The 17,376-nt window shown below is 40.3% G+C and overlaps 3 protein-coding genes across 3 annotated transcripts; 2 read left to right on the forward strand and 1 right to left on the reverse strand.

Annotated features, from left to right (window-relative positions):
* The first annotated feature begins 363 nt into the window (after positions 1–363).
* Positions 364–6,435, forward strand: LOC103842937 (nuclear pore complex protein NUP155). Its single transcript, XM_009119621.3, has 13 exons — positions 364–722; positions 844–1,013; positions 1,083–1,209; positions 1,296–1,558; positions 1,645–3,262; positions 3,358–3,570; positions 3,662–3,909; positions 3,984–4,344; positions 4,579–4,760; positions 4,875–5,232; positions 5,333–5,551; positions 5,636–5,961; positions 6,067–6,435. The coding sequence occupies exons 1-13, from the start codon at positions 564–566 to the stop codon at positions 6,173–6,175; spliced, it is 4,353 nt and encodes a 1,450-aa protein (XP_009117869.1). The 5' UTR covers positions 364–563; the 3' UTR covers positions 6,176–6,435.
* On the reverse strand, positions 6,198–12,400 carry LOC103843182 (protein ANTAGONIST OF LIKE HETEROCHROMATIN PROTEIN 1). Its single transcript, XM_033281024.1, has 7 exons — positions 12,314–12,400; positions 12,117–12,242; positions 11,760–11,846; positions 11,348–11,400; positions 11,148–11,212; positions 10,879–10,928; positions 6,198–9,384 (listed from the first exon to the last, which is right to left on the reverse strand). The coding sequence occupies exons 6-7, from the start codon at positions 10,888–10,890 to the stop codon at positions 8,128–8,130; spliced, it is 1,269 nt and encodes a 422-aa protein (XP_033136915.1). The 5' UTR covers positions 10,891–10,928; positions 11,148–11,212; positions 11,348–11,400; positions 11,760–11,846; positions 12,117–12,242; positions 12,314–12,400; the 3' UTR covers positions 6,198–8,127.
* Positions 12,401–13,000: 600 nt separating this feature from the next.
* LOC103842938 (microtubule-associated protein 70-4) lies at positions 13,001–16,987 on the forward strand. Its single transcript, XM_009119622.3, has 11 exons — positions 13,001–13,613; positions 13,741–13,826; positions 14,140–14,205; positions 14,286–14,456; positions 14,552–14,722; positions 14,800–14,955; positions 15,041–15,187; positions 15,278–15,349; positions 15,803–16,321; positions 16,412–16,605; positions 16,684–16,987. The coding sequence occupies exons 1-11, from the start codon at positions 13,430–13,432 to the stop codon at positions 16,721–16,723; spliced, it is 1,806 nt and encodes a 601-aa protein (XP_009117870.2). The 5' UTR covers positions 13,001–13,429; the 3' UTR covers positions 16,724–16,987.
* The last annotated feature ends 389 nt before the right edge of the window (positions 16,988–17,376 follow it).

A 17,376-nucleotide genomic window follows, 5' to 3' on the forward strand; every position in this document is an offset into this window, starting at 1 on the left:
GGTTCGGACTAGGGTGTGGGCTTCGGGTTCAGTATAATACGCCCAGGCCTAGTTCAAATCAATAGATAAAGAAAAAAATTTCCAACTAACAACTCTGCACTACTATTCATTTACTAATAAAATACACAAATTATTTTGAATGTCCGTTTAATGGATCAACTAATTTTTGTTGCTTACTAAATTCACGAACTTTTGAAATTCATGGATTTTACGATTTCCGTGACGAGTTTAATTAAGCACGTGGTTAGAAATTCTGTTTAATTAAAAAAAAAAGGAAATTGACCCGACCCGGAAAACAACAAAAAGTTCGACCCGAGAAAGTCGCCGGAGAAAAGGAAAGGCGAAACTCTCCGTACATATTATAAACCCTGTTTTTTTCTTTTTATTACTGTGGGCTTTTGCTTGCTCGCAGACACTTTCTTCCTCCTTCTCCCCTCTCTCCAGAACATAAAGTTCGAACCTTTCTCCTGCTCCCGCTCTCTTCGTTTCGCGAAGGAGCTAACATCGATCTAGGGTTTTGGTTTTTGTTGTTGTTGTTGTTGTTTCATTACCCCCGATTAAAGATGTCGCAAGAGGAGGAGATTGTGATGCGGGATGTGACGAACGCGGGACTCTGCATCGGCGACCGCATTGGCCGAGAAGCCGCGTCTCAGCTCGATCTAGAAGAGGCTCTCGAAGCTTCCAGATACGCTAGTCATCCCTACTCCACTCATCCCAGAGAGGTTAATACCTTATTTTGAAGCGATTAGCTTATTTGGGTTCTCGAATTCGAAGGGGAATTAGTTGAATTCGAGCAATTACAATCGAAAAGGTTTCTCCTTTTTTTTCTTTAATTTGCTGCAGTGGCCACCGTTGATAGAGGTGGGTGATACTTGGGAGCTGCCTTCTGTGCTTATCGAGAGGTATAATACAGCAGGTGGTGAAGGGACGGCTTTATGTGGGATCTTCCCAGAGATTCGACGGGCTTGGGCGTCCGTTGATAACTCTCTCTTTCTCTGGCGTTTCGATAAAAGGTTTGGCTTTTTAAAAATTTTTAGTTAACAGAGATGCCTTTTTTACATAGTTGTTGGTATGTTAATTAGGGATGGGCAATGTCCTGAGTATAGCGGGGAGGACCAGGCTATTTGTGCGGTTGGTTTAGCTAAATGTAGACCAGGAGTTTTCGTTGAAGCTATTCAGTATCTGTTGGTGTTGGCAACTCCTGTTGAGGTGAAGCTATTCAGTTTTTCATTCTTTAGTTTTGTGTATTGTCTATAATTTTTTTTCTGAAGGAAAAAGTTGTTGCTTGTCATTAGTTGGTTCTTGTGGGAGTTTGCTGCACTGAAGGACCTGATGGTAGAGATCCTTATGCTGAAATTTCAGTACAGCCTCTGCCTGACTATACGATTTCATCTGATGGAGTGGCGATGACATGCGTTACGTGTACTAGTAAAGGGCGCATTTTCATGGCTGGACGTGATGGGCACATATATGAGCTTTTATATACTACTGGCTCGGGATGGAATAAACGTTGTCGTAAGGTGTGCCTTACTGCTGGTGTTGGTAGTATGATCTCCAGGTACACATATTCTCTTCCTTTTTAACCTTCTTCATGTCCTTTCACATCGTTCTTAAAACTTTTATCTTCAATTCCGCCAATTATAGGTGGGTTGTGCCAAATGTGTTCAAGTTTGGAGCTGTAGATCCTGTTGTGGAGATGGTTGTTGATAATGAAAGGCAAATCTTATATGCCCGCACTGAAGAGATGAAACTTCAAGCGTATGTTTTTGGGCCAAACGGGGAAGGGACTCTCAAGATGGTTGCAGAAGAAAGGAATATGTTAAACCAGAAGGATGTGAGCCAAGGGAATCGACAGTCGACAGCGGCAGGTCGATCTAACAAGCCAACCATAGTTAGCATTTCACCGTTGTCCATGCTGGAATCCAAGTGGTTGCACCTTGTTGCTTCCTTATCAGATGGTAGGAGGATGTATCTCTCCACCTCGTCAAGTGGAAGTAGTTTCAGCGGGTTCAGCAACCACCGCCAGTCTCCAAATTGCTTAAAAGTCATTTCCACTAGGCCATCTCCTCCATTGGGCGCTGGTGTTGGGCTTGGTTTTGGAGCTGCATCTCTTGCTGGTAGAACTCAGACTGAGGATCTCTCCATGAAGGTTGAAACAGCATATTATTCTGTTGGTACCCTTGTCCTTTCAGATTCATCGCCACCTGCTATGTCTTCTCTTCTGGTTGTTAGCAGAGATCCAAGTGTTCACTCTCAGGTTGGCGGCACTTCAGGGTCAAGCTCAAGGAGTTCTCGGGCACTACGGGAAGTTGTGTCCTCTCTTCCCATTGAAGGCCGTATGCTTTTTGTAGCAGATGTGCTCCCATCACCCGATACTGTCGCTACTGTTCAGTCATTATATTCAGAACTTGAATACTGTGGAGTTGAAGTCTCCGGAGAGTCTTATGAAAAGGCTTGTGGAAAACTATGGGCCAGAGGTGATCTTTCAACCCAGCATATTTTGCCAAGAAGAAAGATAGTCGTTTTTACCACCATGGGTATGATGGAACTGATCTTTAATAGGCCTGTTGATATATTGAGAAGGCTTCTAGAATCCAACTCTCCACGGTCTCTTTTGGAAGATTTTTTCACTCGCTTTGGAGCAGGTGAAGCCGCTGCAATGTGCTTGATGTTGGCTGCCCGCATAATTAATTTTGAAGATTTAATTAGTAACATTGTTGCCGATAGAGCAGCTGAGGCTTTTGAGGATCCTAGACTTGTAGGAATGCCACAATTTGATGGCAGTAGTGGATTATCAAACACTAGAACAGCAACTGGAGGTTTCAGCATGGGCCAAGTTGTTCAAGAAGCTGAGCCAATTTTCTCAGGCGCTCACGATGGGCTCTGCCTTTGCACTTCAAGGCTACTTTTCCCCATATGGGAACTTTCTGTAATGTCTAAAAAACCCAGTTCTGATGCCATGTCTGCGGACGGGCTGGTGATTTGTCGTCTTTCTACCAGTGCTATGCATGTGCTGGAAAGCAAGATTCGATCGTTGGAGAGATTCTTAAGATCTAGAAGGAACCAGAGAAGAGGGCTTTATGGATATGTTGCTGGGTTAGGAGGTGTAACTGGCTCTATTTTGTATGGTACTGGTTCAGAGTTGGGAGCTACTGAAAGGAATATGGTTAGGAACTTGTTTGGAGCATATTCTAATGGAGGCGAGTCAGCAAATAAAAGACAGCGGTTGCCTTATAGTCCTGCTGAATTGGCTGCCACGGAGGTAAGATTTGTCGAATTCTTCAAAATCTAGTGTTACTTTCTTTCTCCTCAGGTGGTCCTTTTAGGAAGGGATTAATTAGTCTTTCCCTCCTGCAGGTAAGGGCGATGGAGTGTATTAGGCAGTTGCTTCTCAGATCTGCAGAAGCCCTTTTCCTACTGCAACTTCTTTCCCAACATCATGTTGCTAGATTAGTTCAGGGGCTTGACGCAAACTTAAAGCAAGCTTTGGTTCAGTTGACATTCCATCAGTTAGTGTGTTCTGAAGAGGGTGACCAAATTGCAACAAGACTCATATCTGCCGTGATGGAGGTACCTCACTTTGTAATTTAAATTAATGTCAGTGTCCTCTTACTAATTGTTTTGAATGTCTAACTTAAACCTACTACTATTGGTGCCCCAGTATTATACTGGATTAGATGGCAGGGGAACAGTTGATGATATAAGTGGGCGACTACGTGAAGGTTGCCCAAGTTACTTCAAGGAGTCTGATTACAAATTCTTCTTAGCTGTTGAACGCCTTGAAAGAGCTGCGGTAGCGTCAGATGCTGAGGAGAAAGAGAATGTTGCTAGAGAGGCGTTCAGTTTCTTGAGTAAAGTCCCTGGATCTGCAGATCTCAGAACTGTCTGCAAACGTTTTGAGGATTTGAGGTTAGTTTTTCATTTAAGTAGATTTCTACACAATTGGTTGGTTAGCTTCTTGAAATATGAATAATTTTCTACAGGTTCTATGAAGCAGTTGTCTGCTTGCCTTTGCAGAAGGCCCAAGCCCTTGATCCTGACGGTGATGCTTTCAATGACCAGATTGATGCTTCCATTAGAGAGCATGCTCTTGCCCAGCGAAAACAATGCTACGAAATAATCGCCAATGCCTTGCGATCTCTAGTTAGTTCCATGCTAGAGGAGGCTTCACGTAGACAATACATATCCCAAATCGTTCATCTTGGTGTGCAATCAACTGACAAAGCCTTCCGGGAGTATCTGTACACGGCCATGATAGAGCTAGGTCTTGAAAACGAGCTGCTAGAGTATGGAGGTCCAGATTTGGTACCTTTTCTCAAGAATGCTGGCAGTCCTGCATCAGAGGTTAGTCCTTTAAACTATTTCAAATCTTATGGTCAGGATTTCTATGGAAATTTCTCAATAAATAAGACATAGCGATGAATCTTAAAATATTGTCTACCTCTTACCTAAAAACCTCCATAGCTGAAAACTAGGAGCCTCAGTCGGCTACCAACTGCAAAACATAAAACAAATAAGGTTTAGTGGTAGACACTGCATCTTTTTTTGAAAAATTATTCATTTCTTCTTATGCCATAGGTCGGTGCCGTTTCGTCTGGATCATCAGGGACATATATTTCATATGATCAAGCAAAATACTTTGATCTGCTTGCGAAATACTACGTTTCGAAGAGACAGCATGTGCTTGCTGCTCATGTGTTTTTAAGGCTTGCAGAACGACACACAATTATTCCAGGGGACAGTCCTACTCTTGAACAAAGGTATCTATCTTATATGTTGTCTTGAAAATTTTCTCTTAATTCACAAAGAACATTGATTGTTTTACTCTCTCTTCCTTTTCCATCTATAATGGTTTGCTGCTTTGTGAATTTTAGGCGACAATACCTTAGCCTCGCAGTTTTACAGGCCAAGAATGCAAGTAACAGTGATGGTTTAGTAGGTTCTGCCCAAGGTGCTTCTGACAGTGGGTTGCTTGATCTGCTCGAAGGAAAACTCGCAGTCCTCCAGTTCCAAATAAAGATTAGAGACAAACTTGAAGCTATTGCTTCCAGTCTCGAGTCCTCTGTTGCCATGCAGGACTCTGACCAGAATGAACCAGTACTTGATGGTGACTCTAGTGATGATTCCAGCTTAGCAAATGCGGCAAATGAAAAGGCCATGGAGCTTTCCTTGGAACTTAAAAACATAACGCAGTTGTATAATGAATATGCTGTCCCATTTGAGCTCTGGGAGGTAAGTCCTAAACTATCATATGTTGCTAGCGTCTTTGACTCTCTGTGAAGGCTCTCCATATACTGAATGTGTGCTTTTTCTGGGTTCCTCTCATATGCAGATTTGTCTGGAAATGCTTTACTTTGCCAGCTATTCTGGTGATGCTGATTCAAGCATCATAAGGGAGACATGGTCTAGACTCATGGAGCAAGCTCTTTCACAAGGCGGCATAGCTGAAGCCTGTTCAGTTCTTAAAAGAGTCGGATCTCATATATATCCTGGCGATGGAGTTGTTTTACCGCTCGATGTTTTGTGCCTCAACCTCGAGAAAGCTGCCCTTGTAAGCTCCTCCTACTCGTCATGTGATTCTTTTCATCAGGTTATGAGCTGGATCTGAATAAAAGTTACTGATAAACTTTTACAGGAGAGAGCAGAGAGGAATGAAATGGTTGGGGATGAAGACATAGCTAGAGCTCTACTAGCCGCCTGCAAAGGCGCAGCTGAACCTGTTCTCAACGCTTATGACCGTTTATTATCCAATGCAGCCATTGTACCATCGCCGAATCTGAGAATCCGACTCCTTCGGTCGGTTCTGGTGGTGCTACTTGAATGGGCAATGTCTGTGTTATCAGACAGAATGGGACAGAGTCCAACCAGGACTTCTTTGATATTAGGTGGCTCGTTTGCGCACGAGAACAAGGCCGTTCGTAACCAAGGGGTCCGTGATAAGATCGCAAACGCCGCAAACAGGCAAGTTTATCTTTGTATATATTATTGAACTGTAACTAAATCATATATTATAGTCTTGGCTTATAAAAGTTAGTGTAATTCTTATGTCTTTTGGGATCTTGGCAGATACATGACGGAGGTTAGGAGGCTGACGCTACCACCGACGAAGACGGAGAGTGTATACGCAGGTTTCAAAGAACTTGACGAGTCTCTCATTACTCCATTCTCCTTCTGATCCACCATCACTCTTCTTCTCCTTTAATTTGCATCAGTTTTCTTCACCTTATAGGGAGTTTTTAGCAGCTTTATTAAATCACACTCTTGGGAAAATCTCCCCTTCTTTAGTCTTCAGAGAGAATCAAAAGATATGAAAAGAATAATACTGTTAGTTGCTCTTAGATAATGAGGCATTGTGCGTCATTTCTTTGTATTATGTAACTGTTGTTATATTCAAACCAAGTTGATATTTGAGAAAACAAGTAATGAGGATTAAAGGTATTTGGTTAGTTTATGGTATATGTGCGCTAAAACTTAACAAACCTCAACATGATGGATGAGAAGCTCTTTACAATTCTCCTTCTGAGCAACAATCACTTTTCTTTGCAAGTTGCAAACATTTGCACTTGTTAAAATGAAATAGTATACTTTACATGAAATTTTCGACTAAGACCATTCGTGCTTCTCGACGTTGGATTCCATTGCACACATTTTGATAAAACCAAAGTCGAATTTTGTTGGCAGCTTTTGCTTCTCCTTCTTTGCTTGACCCTCTCGTCTCGAGGACAACAACATTAACAATAAGAACTAAGAAGAAAAAAGTGTTTACGTCAAGTGTTTTTAGATATTAATTTTGTTTTATCGTTTATAGAGATGTGCGTGCACTCTTTGGATATTTCTGTGCTGCAGATATAAAATTGTCTGTGTGTTACAGTTGGATATTTCTGTGCTGCAGATATAAAATTGTCTGTGTGTTACAGTTTAAGTTGAATAATGTAGACTGGTCAGATTTTGAAACCGTAACTGTTACTGAATTTTTTTAATGAGAATATTATGGGGACCAATGGATTGTAAAAGGGAAACGTAAAGGAAAAGAAATGCGTTTAGATGGATAATGTAATGAAACAACTAAGATAATGTAAACAAACAGCTCCAAATTTGAGATTAGTTGAATTGACCGTGGTCCGGACTTGGGGACATGTTCGGTTCATTAAAGTTCAGAGATTCTTGTCCCCTCCCTACATTGATTTCTCTCTTCATTATATATACTCGTATCTAAAATTAATACTACTAATAATGTAAACTAAAGGAAAACCAGTTTCTTATACTACAACTTATGATTTTACGAGGGTGTTTCTTTTCAGTTTGCACAAACAAAAAGTTTTGATCAGTCACTTTCTTGTCATAATCACAAGACTGCATATGCATAGAGTAAATTCAAATATTTAAGGTATTGAATTCTTGCTCAGTCCCCTGAAATTAGTGAGACAAGAGAAGAACATTACAAAAGCTTCAAAAAATAATTTCAACCTTGATTAGGAGTGTTAAGCCATTGGAATGATGAAGACATGGTCCTCTAGTGATTTGTAACATTTGGCGTACATGTTTGGACAAAAAATAAGGGATGGTCCCTAATATAATCTGACAACACATACAATATAAATTCAAATGGTCCCCCTAATCCCTTCAATGTAACTAACCATATTAGTGCTGTTCGTTTCATTGACGCGGATTCCTGCGGCTGCGGCTGAGTCTGCGGCTGCGGCTGCGGCCATTCGTTTGATTGTTGTTCGTTTTGTAGCCGCAGACTCAGCCGCAGCCGCAGCTTGTTGTTCGTTTCGTAAACGCAGGACATTGCCGTAGCCGCAGCCGCAGACGCAGAAAGCAGATTTAGTTCTGTTCGTTTGGTTGCCGCAGACGCAATTTTCATTTATTTCATATTTTAAATTTATGAATTTTTAAAATTCTATTTAAATAAATAAAATTTTATAAAATTGTAAAATATTGTAAAATTTCATATTTTAATTTTATGAATTTGTAAAATTGTAAAATTGTAGATTTAACAACATTTTTTATCATAAACAAAAGCTAAATAATACATAAGTCTTAAATAAATAAAACAAATATTTCAAATATCACATAAAACTGATAATCAAAGTTATAAGCAAAAAAAAAAGTTAACTAAAACATTTAATACGGCAAACGACCTCTACCATATTCATCTGCGATGCTCTTACGCAAAGCTTCCATCGCACTATCACCGGTCGGCTCATATACAATATGTCCACCACCACCACCACCACCACCATCATCATCATCATCATCATCATCATCATCATCATCATCATCATCACCTTCTTCTCCTTCTTCATCACCATCAGCTCCTTCTGCTTCTCCTTCTCCATCATCATCACTTTGCCATTGTACAAAATCATGATCTTCTCGATGTGAATCACGTATGAAGTTGTGTAGCGCCATCGTCGCTGTCACGAGCTTAATCCACTTGACCAGACCATACTTTGGATGCTTACGATCCAAAATCCTCCATTTTGCTTTCCATACTCCAAATGTCCTCTCAATCACTGATCGCAATCCTGAATGCTTTCGGTTGAACAACTCTCGTGCACTAACTGGTGGTCCTCCTCTAGCAAACTGACCAAGATGATATCGCATACTCCGATGCGGACCAAGATACCCAGTCCTGGTCGGATATCCCGAGTCAACTAGATAATATTTTCCAGGAGGAGGATGTGGGAAAGAAGCCTCATTCCTCACACAATGAGTCAAGACTTTTGTATCATGTGCTCTACCAGGTACACCGAGATATGCGTATATGAACTTCATGTCGAAGTTACATATAGCAAGAACATTCATTGTAGGATCTTGTTTTCTACCTTTATATGCTTCTGCATTTTGACTTGGAGGGCGAACCGGCACATGAGTTCCATCGAGTGCTCCAACACAATCTCTGAAATGAGGCCAATACCGATCATCATTCCTCAAAACAGGACTCACTCTTCCAAACTCGCCTTCTTGTGGTCTTAATGTATCCTGCGCAAATTTGAGAAGAGCACTCAAAACTTCATCAAGCTTCCTTTGGACCGTATCCACTGATCTTTGATACCTTGCAGCAATATCCCGCTTCGTCTTATCTTGACCAACAGTCTCGAGAAACATCGCCACAGATTCTTCAAGGTAGACATGGTGAGTCTCTTTCAATCCATATCGCTCAGCTAGCATCTTGCACAAAGCTTCAAAAGTCCTTTGATTCATTCGAAGAATGTCATAACATTGCTGATCAGATTCATACATAAGTTGTTGAACATGTCGCCATCCTGCTCCTCGATCTGTTCTATGACTCAATCTCTCGGTAATAGGCACATCAAACAAACCAAGTTCATCATCATCATCACCATCCTCATCTTCCAACATCCATCTTTCAAGCATCTACAAAACCATATTAAATAAATCATCATTAGTCATCATAGTAAAGTCGCTTTTTAAGAGATTTATTCAGACAGTAGCTTTAATTTTTGTAAAACTGTAGTTGATTCTCAATGCCATGATTTAAACAAACAAAAGATTTATTTTAAGAGATTTATTCAGACAGTAGACACTCACAGCTAACTTAAACAAACAAAAGGCAGTTTCATAAACAAAACAAAAGACAGTTTCATGAACATAAACAAAACAAAAGGCAGTTTCATACAAAGATCAGACCAAAAGCAAAAGTTCCATACTAGTCCTAAGTTCCATACTAGTCCTAAGTTCCATAATAGTCCTAAGCTTCATAGTCACGTTTTATCTTGGTCCTAAGCTCTAGAAACTTAGTCTTAGCTTCATCTGTCTTCATTGTTATAAAAGCCCTTCTGCTCCCTTCACTGTCTATAAGATGTTCCATTGCTGCTTCATATAATGGAGACCACTCTCTCACTCCAGGCAATGTGTACAGAATCTCTAACACATTCTCAACACTCGAAGCTTCTTGACGCTCCATTGAAGCTTCTTGACGCTCCAACATCCGTTCTGCTATCTTGTTCTTCACCATAAGCGCTTCAGTACGTTTGTCACAAGCTTCTACAACCATATCCTTCTCCTTACGCCTTCTTTTTCCTCTCGAACTTCCAGAATGAGTCTGAGTTTGGCGCTGGGTTTGTGTCTGCAGCTGCGGCTGAGTTTCTGTCTCTGCTGCTGCTTGAGTTTCTGCTGCTGGCTGAGAATCGACTTCATCACCATCATCTACACCCACACCAGAGTTCAAGCTTGCTTCTCCATGTTGAGCACTCCATCCTTCTGCTCCAGTTACTACTACAGCACCAAATTCCTCTTCAAACATGTCCATATTAAATTCTTCTTTCCATACAGATCTTCTAATCCCAGGACACTCCTACATATCAAAAAAAAATAAAGAGTAAGTTAATGAAGAATCATGAAGCAAATATAAGCAAATGAAGCAATCATGAAGCAAATATAAAAAAAAATACACAGAAGAGATAAGAGAAACTGACCTTTTCGCGCTCACTCCACCAATCATCTGACATATCAACCCTTCCCATACTGTCAAACCCAAGACCTGTCTTATTCTTAATCAACTTCCTAAATTTGACGTACTTCTTTCTACTTGTGTCGTACTTGTTCTTCAACAAAGACCACTCAAGAAATCCTTTCTTAAACCTCTTTTCGAACGCGTCTATGATGTTCTGTTTCCCTACTTTATTCATTGATGTCGTTCTATTTCCTTTTCTTCTCTCTTCCGCGTAGAGTTCGAAAAAATACCTAACTTCTTCAGGAGTCCAAGTCTAAATCACAGAAACACATAAACTCAAGTTCTATACTGACCTAAAGACAGTTCAGTTCCATACACTACTTAAGTTCTATACTGACCTAAAGCAATACAGTTTCATACATATAACAAGAAAGACTAGTGTGAGAGAGCCTTACCTCTTTTGCCATCTTAAAAAGTGAGAGGAATGCACTTGAGATGAGAGAGCCTGCAAAAAAGACAGAAGCTCAGATTGATTAGTGAAACGTATAAACACTAATAGTCAGAACATCAAATAAACGCTAGCAAACGCTAATACTTGTCGATCACAACAGTGAAAAAAAAACTAAATGGGTTTGTAACTAAGAGAAACCGAGTAACCCATCAGAGAAACCCATAACACAAACCTAAGAAAGAGACAGTTGAGCTTAAGATGTACAATGCTTACAAGAGAGAGAGCTGGAGAGGCGTCGGAGAAGAGAGAGCTGGAGAGTGTGAGCTTGAGAAGAGTGCCTGCAAAAAAAGACAGAGAGATGGAGACAGTGGGTTAATCTCAAAGACCTGGTCCGAGCATCAAATATCACAAGACTACTTTATACAAGCTAACGAGAAAAGGAGGAGAGACAAACTCAAACTCAGGAAACAAACCTTACTAAAGAGGGTCTGAGCTTGAGAGAGTGAACTTGAGAGAGACCTGCGACCTGCAAAAAAAAATAACAAACACTTAGAAATGATGTATAAATGTTTATAAATGGAAACAAGATCAAGACAGAGCCAAAACACAATGCATTGAAACGAGACAGAGCTAATGTGGACAGATCAGCTTCTGTTAACAAAAAGAACAACCTTCGAGTATGTTCTGTTCTGTCTTATTTTTTTTTCTTGTCTGAATGTAATAATGAATATACAAACGTTGACAAAAAAAAGAAGATGAATATACAAACAGTGAAAAGAAAGGGATCAGTTAGGGAACCTTGAAACTAATCACAATCATGGTAACACAGATTCAGCTCTATACATGACAATCAATCATGAATCTCACAAGTAAAGAGATTGTTACCTTACTAAAGAGAGTCTGAGCTTGAGAGGGTTTGAACTTGAGAGAGCCTGAGCATGGAGAGGGTTTGAACTTGAGAGAGCCTGCGACCTGCAAGATGTTTGGAAATTATAATTGAGCTAATCTTTATCATGAACAAAACCAAATAGAAAATGCAAATGCAAGAGCCAGAGCTGAAAATAACAAGGGGAAGCTCAGTGCACAATGTACTGGATGCATAAAGCTATCACCACTTCATCAACCCAAAAACCCATAAGATTCAAATCAACGATTCTCAAGCCTAAATCAAATGTCAGTTCAAAAGTTCTATTCTTTACCAATTTGATCATTTCAAAAACAGAGACTCAACAAGAGAGGAACCTTATGAGAGAGTGAGAGACAGACGAAGCTTGGGAAGAGAGGGAGCGTCGGAGAGAGAGAGCGTCGGAGAAGAGAGACCGTCGGAGAGAGAGAGCGTCTGGAGATGGGTTTCAACGGAGCTTGAATCTGCAACACAACACATTCATCAGACGAAGCGTTAGAGCATAAGAATCAAACCGCTTTAATCTGCAACATACCGTCGGAGAACGTCGGAGAAGAGAGAGAGAGAGAGCTCTGGAGATGGAGACAGAGAGCTCGAGAGCGAGACCGTCGGAGAGAGAGACCGTCGGAGAGAGAGAGCTCTGGAGATGGAGACAGAGAGCTCGAGAGCGTCGGAGAAGAGAGAAATGGAGAGCTCGAGGGAGATGGAGACAGAGAGCTCGAAAGAGATGGAGAGCTCGAGGGAGATGGAGACAGAGAGCTCGAGAGAGATGGAGAGCTCGATGGAGATGGAGACAGAGAGCTCGAAATCGAGAGATATGGAGATGAGAGATCGAGAGATATGGAGATGGAGATGGAGAGATCGAGTGGTGGTGTGAATCGGGAGAAGAGATCGAGTTGCGGCTGCGTCAATGGGAAAGGAGAGAGAGATGCGGCTGCGTCTAATTAGGGCTAGGTTTTTTTGTAAATATTGAAATATGATTAGGGTAAAAATGTAAATTGATCTTCTGGCCGTATCATTTATGCCGCGATCGCGGGATTTCACGGCGTCGATCGCAGAAGGTGGCGTCAGACGCAGCGGTTAGACGCAAGTACCTGCGGCAATCAAACGAACAAAAAAATTGAAAAACATTGCCGCAGCCGCAGCCGCAGGAACCTGCGGGAACCAAACGAACAGCACTATTATCATACGAACACCAGTGTTTATGAGTTATCTAATTTTACAAGCAGCTATGAGATATAACATTTGATTATGAAAATAGAAAGAAAACAAATATTTGGCGCTAAAACAGACATACAATTATAAATCAAAGACGAAGACGCCATTAAACTACACTAGTGATTGATTAATCATCTCTCTCTCTCTATCGTTATCAAGCAATATCCTTAAACCTCATTTAAATCTCTATCTCTAGCCTTCACTCTACAAAACTACTAAAAACCAAAAATGTTCTCTCTTTGGCGATTTTAAAAGTATGGATTTTGCTCTCTGCTTTGTTTGTAATTGCGTTTCTTTTTAATGTAAAGTATTGATTTTTATGAGCCAATGGGTATCCTAGTTGATTCTCTGTGGTGTGTAGTATCTTAGAACTTTTAGCCTTTGGTTAAATTAAGAAACTTTGGTGAGGAGTGAGGATTGAGATCGAATAAAAATGGAGGGAAGAGGGTATATCTCACCTTCATTGGCTTCTTATCGGGAAGGAGGAGGAAGCAAGGGCTTGCCTCGACGGAGGCCAATGAGGCCGAGCTGTGACGCGGATAACGAGCTCATAACCTTACTCCACGGCTCCGATCCCGTTAGAATTGAATTAAATCGTCTAGAGAACGAAGTTAGAGGTACGCGATTACTTTTTTAATGAGGATTTGAGTTGTGAAAAGTCTACTACTTTGTGTTCCATCAACGTGCGTGCGTGCGTGCGTGCGTGTCATTCTTGTTTTAAAGCATTGACTTGGTGGTCTACAGATAAGGAGAGAGAGTTATCTGAAGCCCAAGCAGAGATCAAAGCATTGAAGTTGTCTGAAAGACAACGTGAGAAGGCTGTTGAAGAGGTTCGTTCATCCCTTATTTATTAAGTTTCAGTTACACTAAAGCTCCCAACTTTTTTCTTTGTTTTTGGTTTCTTGATTTGAATAATACTTACTTCATCTCCTTAGACCTTGAGTGGCATTGCATAATATCTGGTATTAGTTTCTCTGGTCAGTCATCAATATTGCTTGTATGTGATCTTAGTTCAGTTTGATTTGTCTAATGCACCACAACCATCCCCTACAGAGCTTATTTAGATTTTGAGTTTTTTTTTTTAAATTGTATATAACTTATCTCTTTACACTGACCTCTCTGCTGACTAATTTGAATGCGAAGCTCACTGAAGAGTTGGGAAAGATGTCAGCTAAACTCAAGTTGATTGAAAACCTTCTTGAGAGTAAAGTAAGACTGTTTGTAATATCTCTCTATTTTCATTTGATTACTCTTGATTCTGTGTTTAATGATGTCCTGTGTTGTGACAGAACCTTGAGATCAAGAAAATAAATGAAGAAAAGAAAGCTTCCACGGCAGCTCAGTTTGCAGCAGAAGCCTCTCTTCGCAGGGTACATGCTGCTCAAAAGGACGATGACATGCCTCCTATCGAAGCTATCCTTGCTCCTTTAGAGGCTGAACTCAAGCTCGCAAGACAAGAAGTATTCTCCTTCCCCAAAACATCTTCGTAATAGCTTTGTTTCAATAAGTCATGAAGAGACATTTTAAACAGCATTCTCATCTGATTATTGGGTAGATTGCTAATCTCCAAGACGACAACAAATCACTTGACCGCCTTACCAAATCAAAGGAAGCAGCTTTGCTTGACGCTGAAAGGACAGTTCAGTCTGCATTGGCAAAGGCCTCAATGGTTGATGATCTTCAGAACAAGAACCAAGAATTGATGAAACAAACAGAAATTTGTCAGGTATGACTAGAGATCTCTCTTCCTTTCCTTGCTTACTATGTGGTGATCTTATTTGTTGATACATTGGTTAAAACTAGGAAGAGAATAAAATTATAGACAAGATGCATAGACAGAAGGTTGCAGAAGTTGAGAAGCTTATGCAGAGTGTGAGGGAGTTAGAAGAAGCTGTTCTTGCTGGTGGTGCAGCCGCTAATGCTGTGAGAGATTACCAGAGGAAGTTTCAAGAAATGAATGTAACAACTTCTTCTGTAGAGCCACAGTAACTTGTTTTTACTCTGGTCTCGTTGTGATTGTGTCTTTTTGGTATTTTTCTTATAGGAAGAGAGAAAGATTCTTGAACGAGAACTGGCTCGTGCTAAGGTTAATGCAAATAGAGTAGCTACTGTAGTAGCAAATGAATGGAAAGATTCTAATGACCAAGTGATGCCTGTAAGGCAGTGGCTTGACGAACGGAGATTCCTGCAGGTCTTGTCTTTTGTTCCCTTACTTCTCATGCTCCTACGAGCTGTAGTGGTTAACTAAAACTATTGACGTCTCCTAATTGTGTTTGGACAGGGAGAAATGCAGCAACTACGTGACAAACTTTCCATATCTGACCGAGCTGCAAAATCTGAAGCTCAGCTGAAGGTAGAATTAGTCATGCGGGTTCGGTTAGTTCGGTGTTTGGTTAATTCGGTTTGGTAGTTCGGTTTTGGTTAATTTAGTTCAACATAAATCTTACAGAATTAACCCGAAATAAAGTTTGATTCGGTATTCGATTAGTTCGGTTTTTGAAAATTCTACTGAAGTTATTGATTTCGGTTAGATTTTGGAATAATTTTGTTAAAATGTTGGATAAGATTGGTTAATTTCGGTAATTCGGTTTGTACTTTTGGTATGCTTGGTTATAACTTTTTCTTTAAAAGAAGCCAAAGTAACCGGATTGCCGAACCAAACAAAAAAACCTACTGAATTGAACTGAACTAACCAAAATTTTCGGTTCGGTTCAAAATCCTAGGCCTAGGTAGAATCATAGATATGACACATCTCTAGCTTTTTTAAATGGCCTTTAATTGCTATTGCTAATTTTACCTTTTTTAGGAGAAATTCCTTCTGCGGCTAAGAGTGTTAGAAGAGAGTCTAAAGAGGCCTACAAGCAACAGCAACAGAGGCACACCTGGTGTTAGAAGTTCAAGCAATGGGCCTTCTCGAAGACAATCCCTTGGTGGAACCGAGACAAGTCCAAAATACTCATCAAACGGCTCTTTGACCAAGAGAACCCCAAGTTCTCAGTCCAGATCACTGACTGCTAGTGCGAGCACTGTACTGAAGCATGCTAAAGGAACATCTATATCTTTCGATGGGGGAACCAGATCATTGGATATAAACAAAGTCCTAATGAATAGACCGGGATCAAATTTTAACCACCAGTCTTCTGAAGGAGCTAGCAGAGTCGAGTCAGCTAGCTCAATACAAGGGGAAGAGTCAGATGAAAAGTCAAAAGATTATGATAGTGTCCCAGGTGTTTTATACGATTTGCTGCAGAAAGATGTCATAACGTTGAGAAAAGCTGCTCATGAGAAAGATCAAAGCCTAAGAGACAAGGATGAAGCTATTGAGGTTGCCTTCACAGCCTTTAAATGTAATGTTATGTGGTAGTAACTAGTAAAGCCTTAAAGATTTGGTGTGTGTGTGTGTGTGTGTGTTTAGATGTTGGCGAAGAAGGTTGAAACATTAACAAAGGCGATGGAAATTGAGGCAAAGAAGATGCGAAGAGAAGTAGCTGTAATGGGGAAAGAAGTTGCTGCCATGCGCGTGGATAAAGGACAACAAGATAGTAAAACCAGACGCATCTCCTCTATCTCTAAAGGATCTTCAAACACTGCTCAACTACTTTCTGGAAGGTAGGTATACTATGAGCTTTATACAAAAATCGTATCTAACAAGTACGTAATTTTGTTTACTCATTTTGATCTTTGCAGAGTGTCTGGACGAATTGGGATGACAAGGAGCACACAATAACACTCTGATTCCCTCAAGCAACTCAGTCAATAAAACAGGTTTCTTGTACCAAATTGGTGAACCGTCGGATTTGAAAGCATGTAAAGGAAAATACCGGTTTGGTTAGGTGTGAAAACCGGTTTTTGTTGTCGTTAAGTTGGTATAGGAGAGTTAGGCTTTGTATTGGGTAACATTTTAAGCTTTTAGTGTGTGATTGTTTGTCCGTTGGTCAAATATTTGGTAACATAATCTGGCAACAAGAGAGATGATCACAACTTAACCAAACAAAACCACATCAATTAAACCGGCTTCGTATTATGAAGCGGTACGCATATCCCGGGACGTGGGATCTATTCTATTAAAACACCTGTTTGACCCATTGATAAAAGTTGGATCCAACAACTATTTTTAATGATACATACATTTTTAATGTGATAACTACTCTGCCTTTTTAATTTTCAAAACTAACCACCACATCATTTTCTTTTTTGAAAATAACCACCACTCCTTAATAGTAGGGAACCTCTATTTATATGCAACTTCCGATTTTACAAGTTGTTTTCTATTTGATCGGGACCATTTAAAATATATTTAATATTCTAACCCATATCATTATGCCATTAATGAAAAAAAACAAAGAAAAAGATAGAAAAGATGAAAAGACGATGTGAGTA

This window comes from Brassica rapa, chromosome A09, assembly GCF_000309985.2.
Source record: "Brassica rapa cultivar Chiifu-401-42 chromosome A09, CAAS_Brap_v3.01, whole genome shotgun sequence".
Lineage (NCBI taxonomy): Eukaryota > Viridiplantae > Streptophyta > Magnoliopsida > Brassicales > Brassicaceae > Brassica > Brassica rapa.

Bases quoted from the DNA above. Each gene is read 5' to 3' on its own strand.
- LOC103842937 (XM_009119621.3), top strand. From the start codon at position 564: ATGTCGCAAGAGGAGGAGATTGTGATGCGGGATGTGACGAACGCGGGA. The intron at 1,014-1,082 runs GTTTGGCTTTTT...TATGTTAATTAG, and splicing joins CTCTGGCGTTTCGATAAAAG to GGATGGGCAATGTCCTGAGT. The intron at 4,761-4,874 runs GTATCTATCTTA...TGTGAATTTTAG, and splicing joins AGTCCTACTCTTGAACAAAG to GCGACAATACCTTAGCCTCG.
- LOC103842938 (XM_009119622.3), top strand. From the start codon at position 13,430: ATGGAGGGAAGAGGGTATATCTCACCTTCATTGGCTTCTTATCGGGAA. The intron at 14,206-14,285 runs GTAAGACTGTTT...GTGTTGTGACAG, and splicing joins AAAACCTTCTTGAGAGTAAA to AACCTTGAGATCAAGAAAAT. The intron at 14,723-14,799 runs GTATGACTAGAG...GGTTAAAACTAG, and splicing joins AACAAACAGAAATTTGTCAG to GAAGAGAATAAAATTATAGA.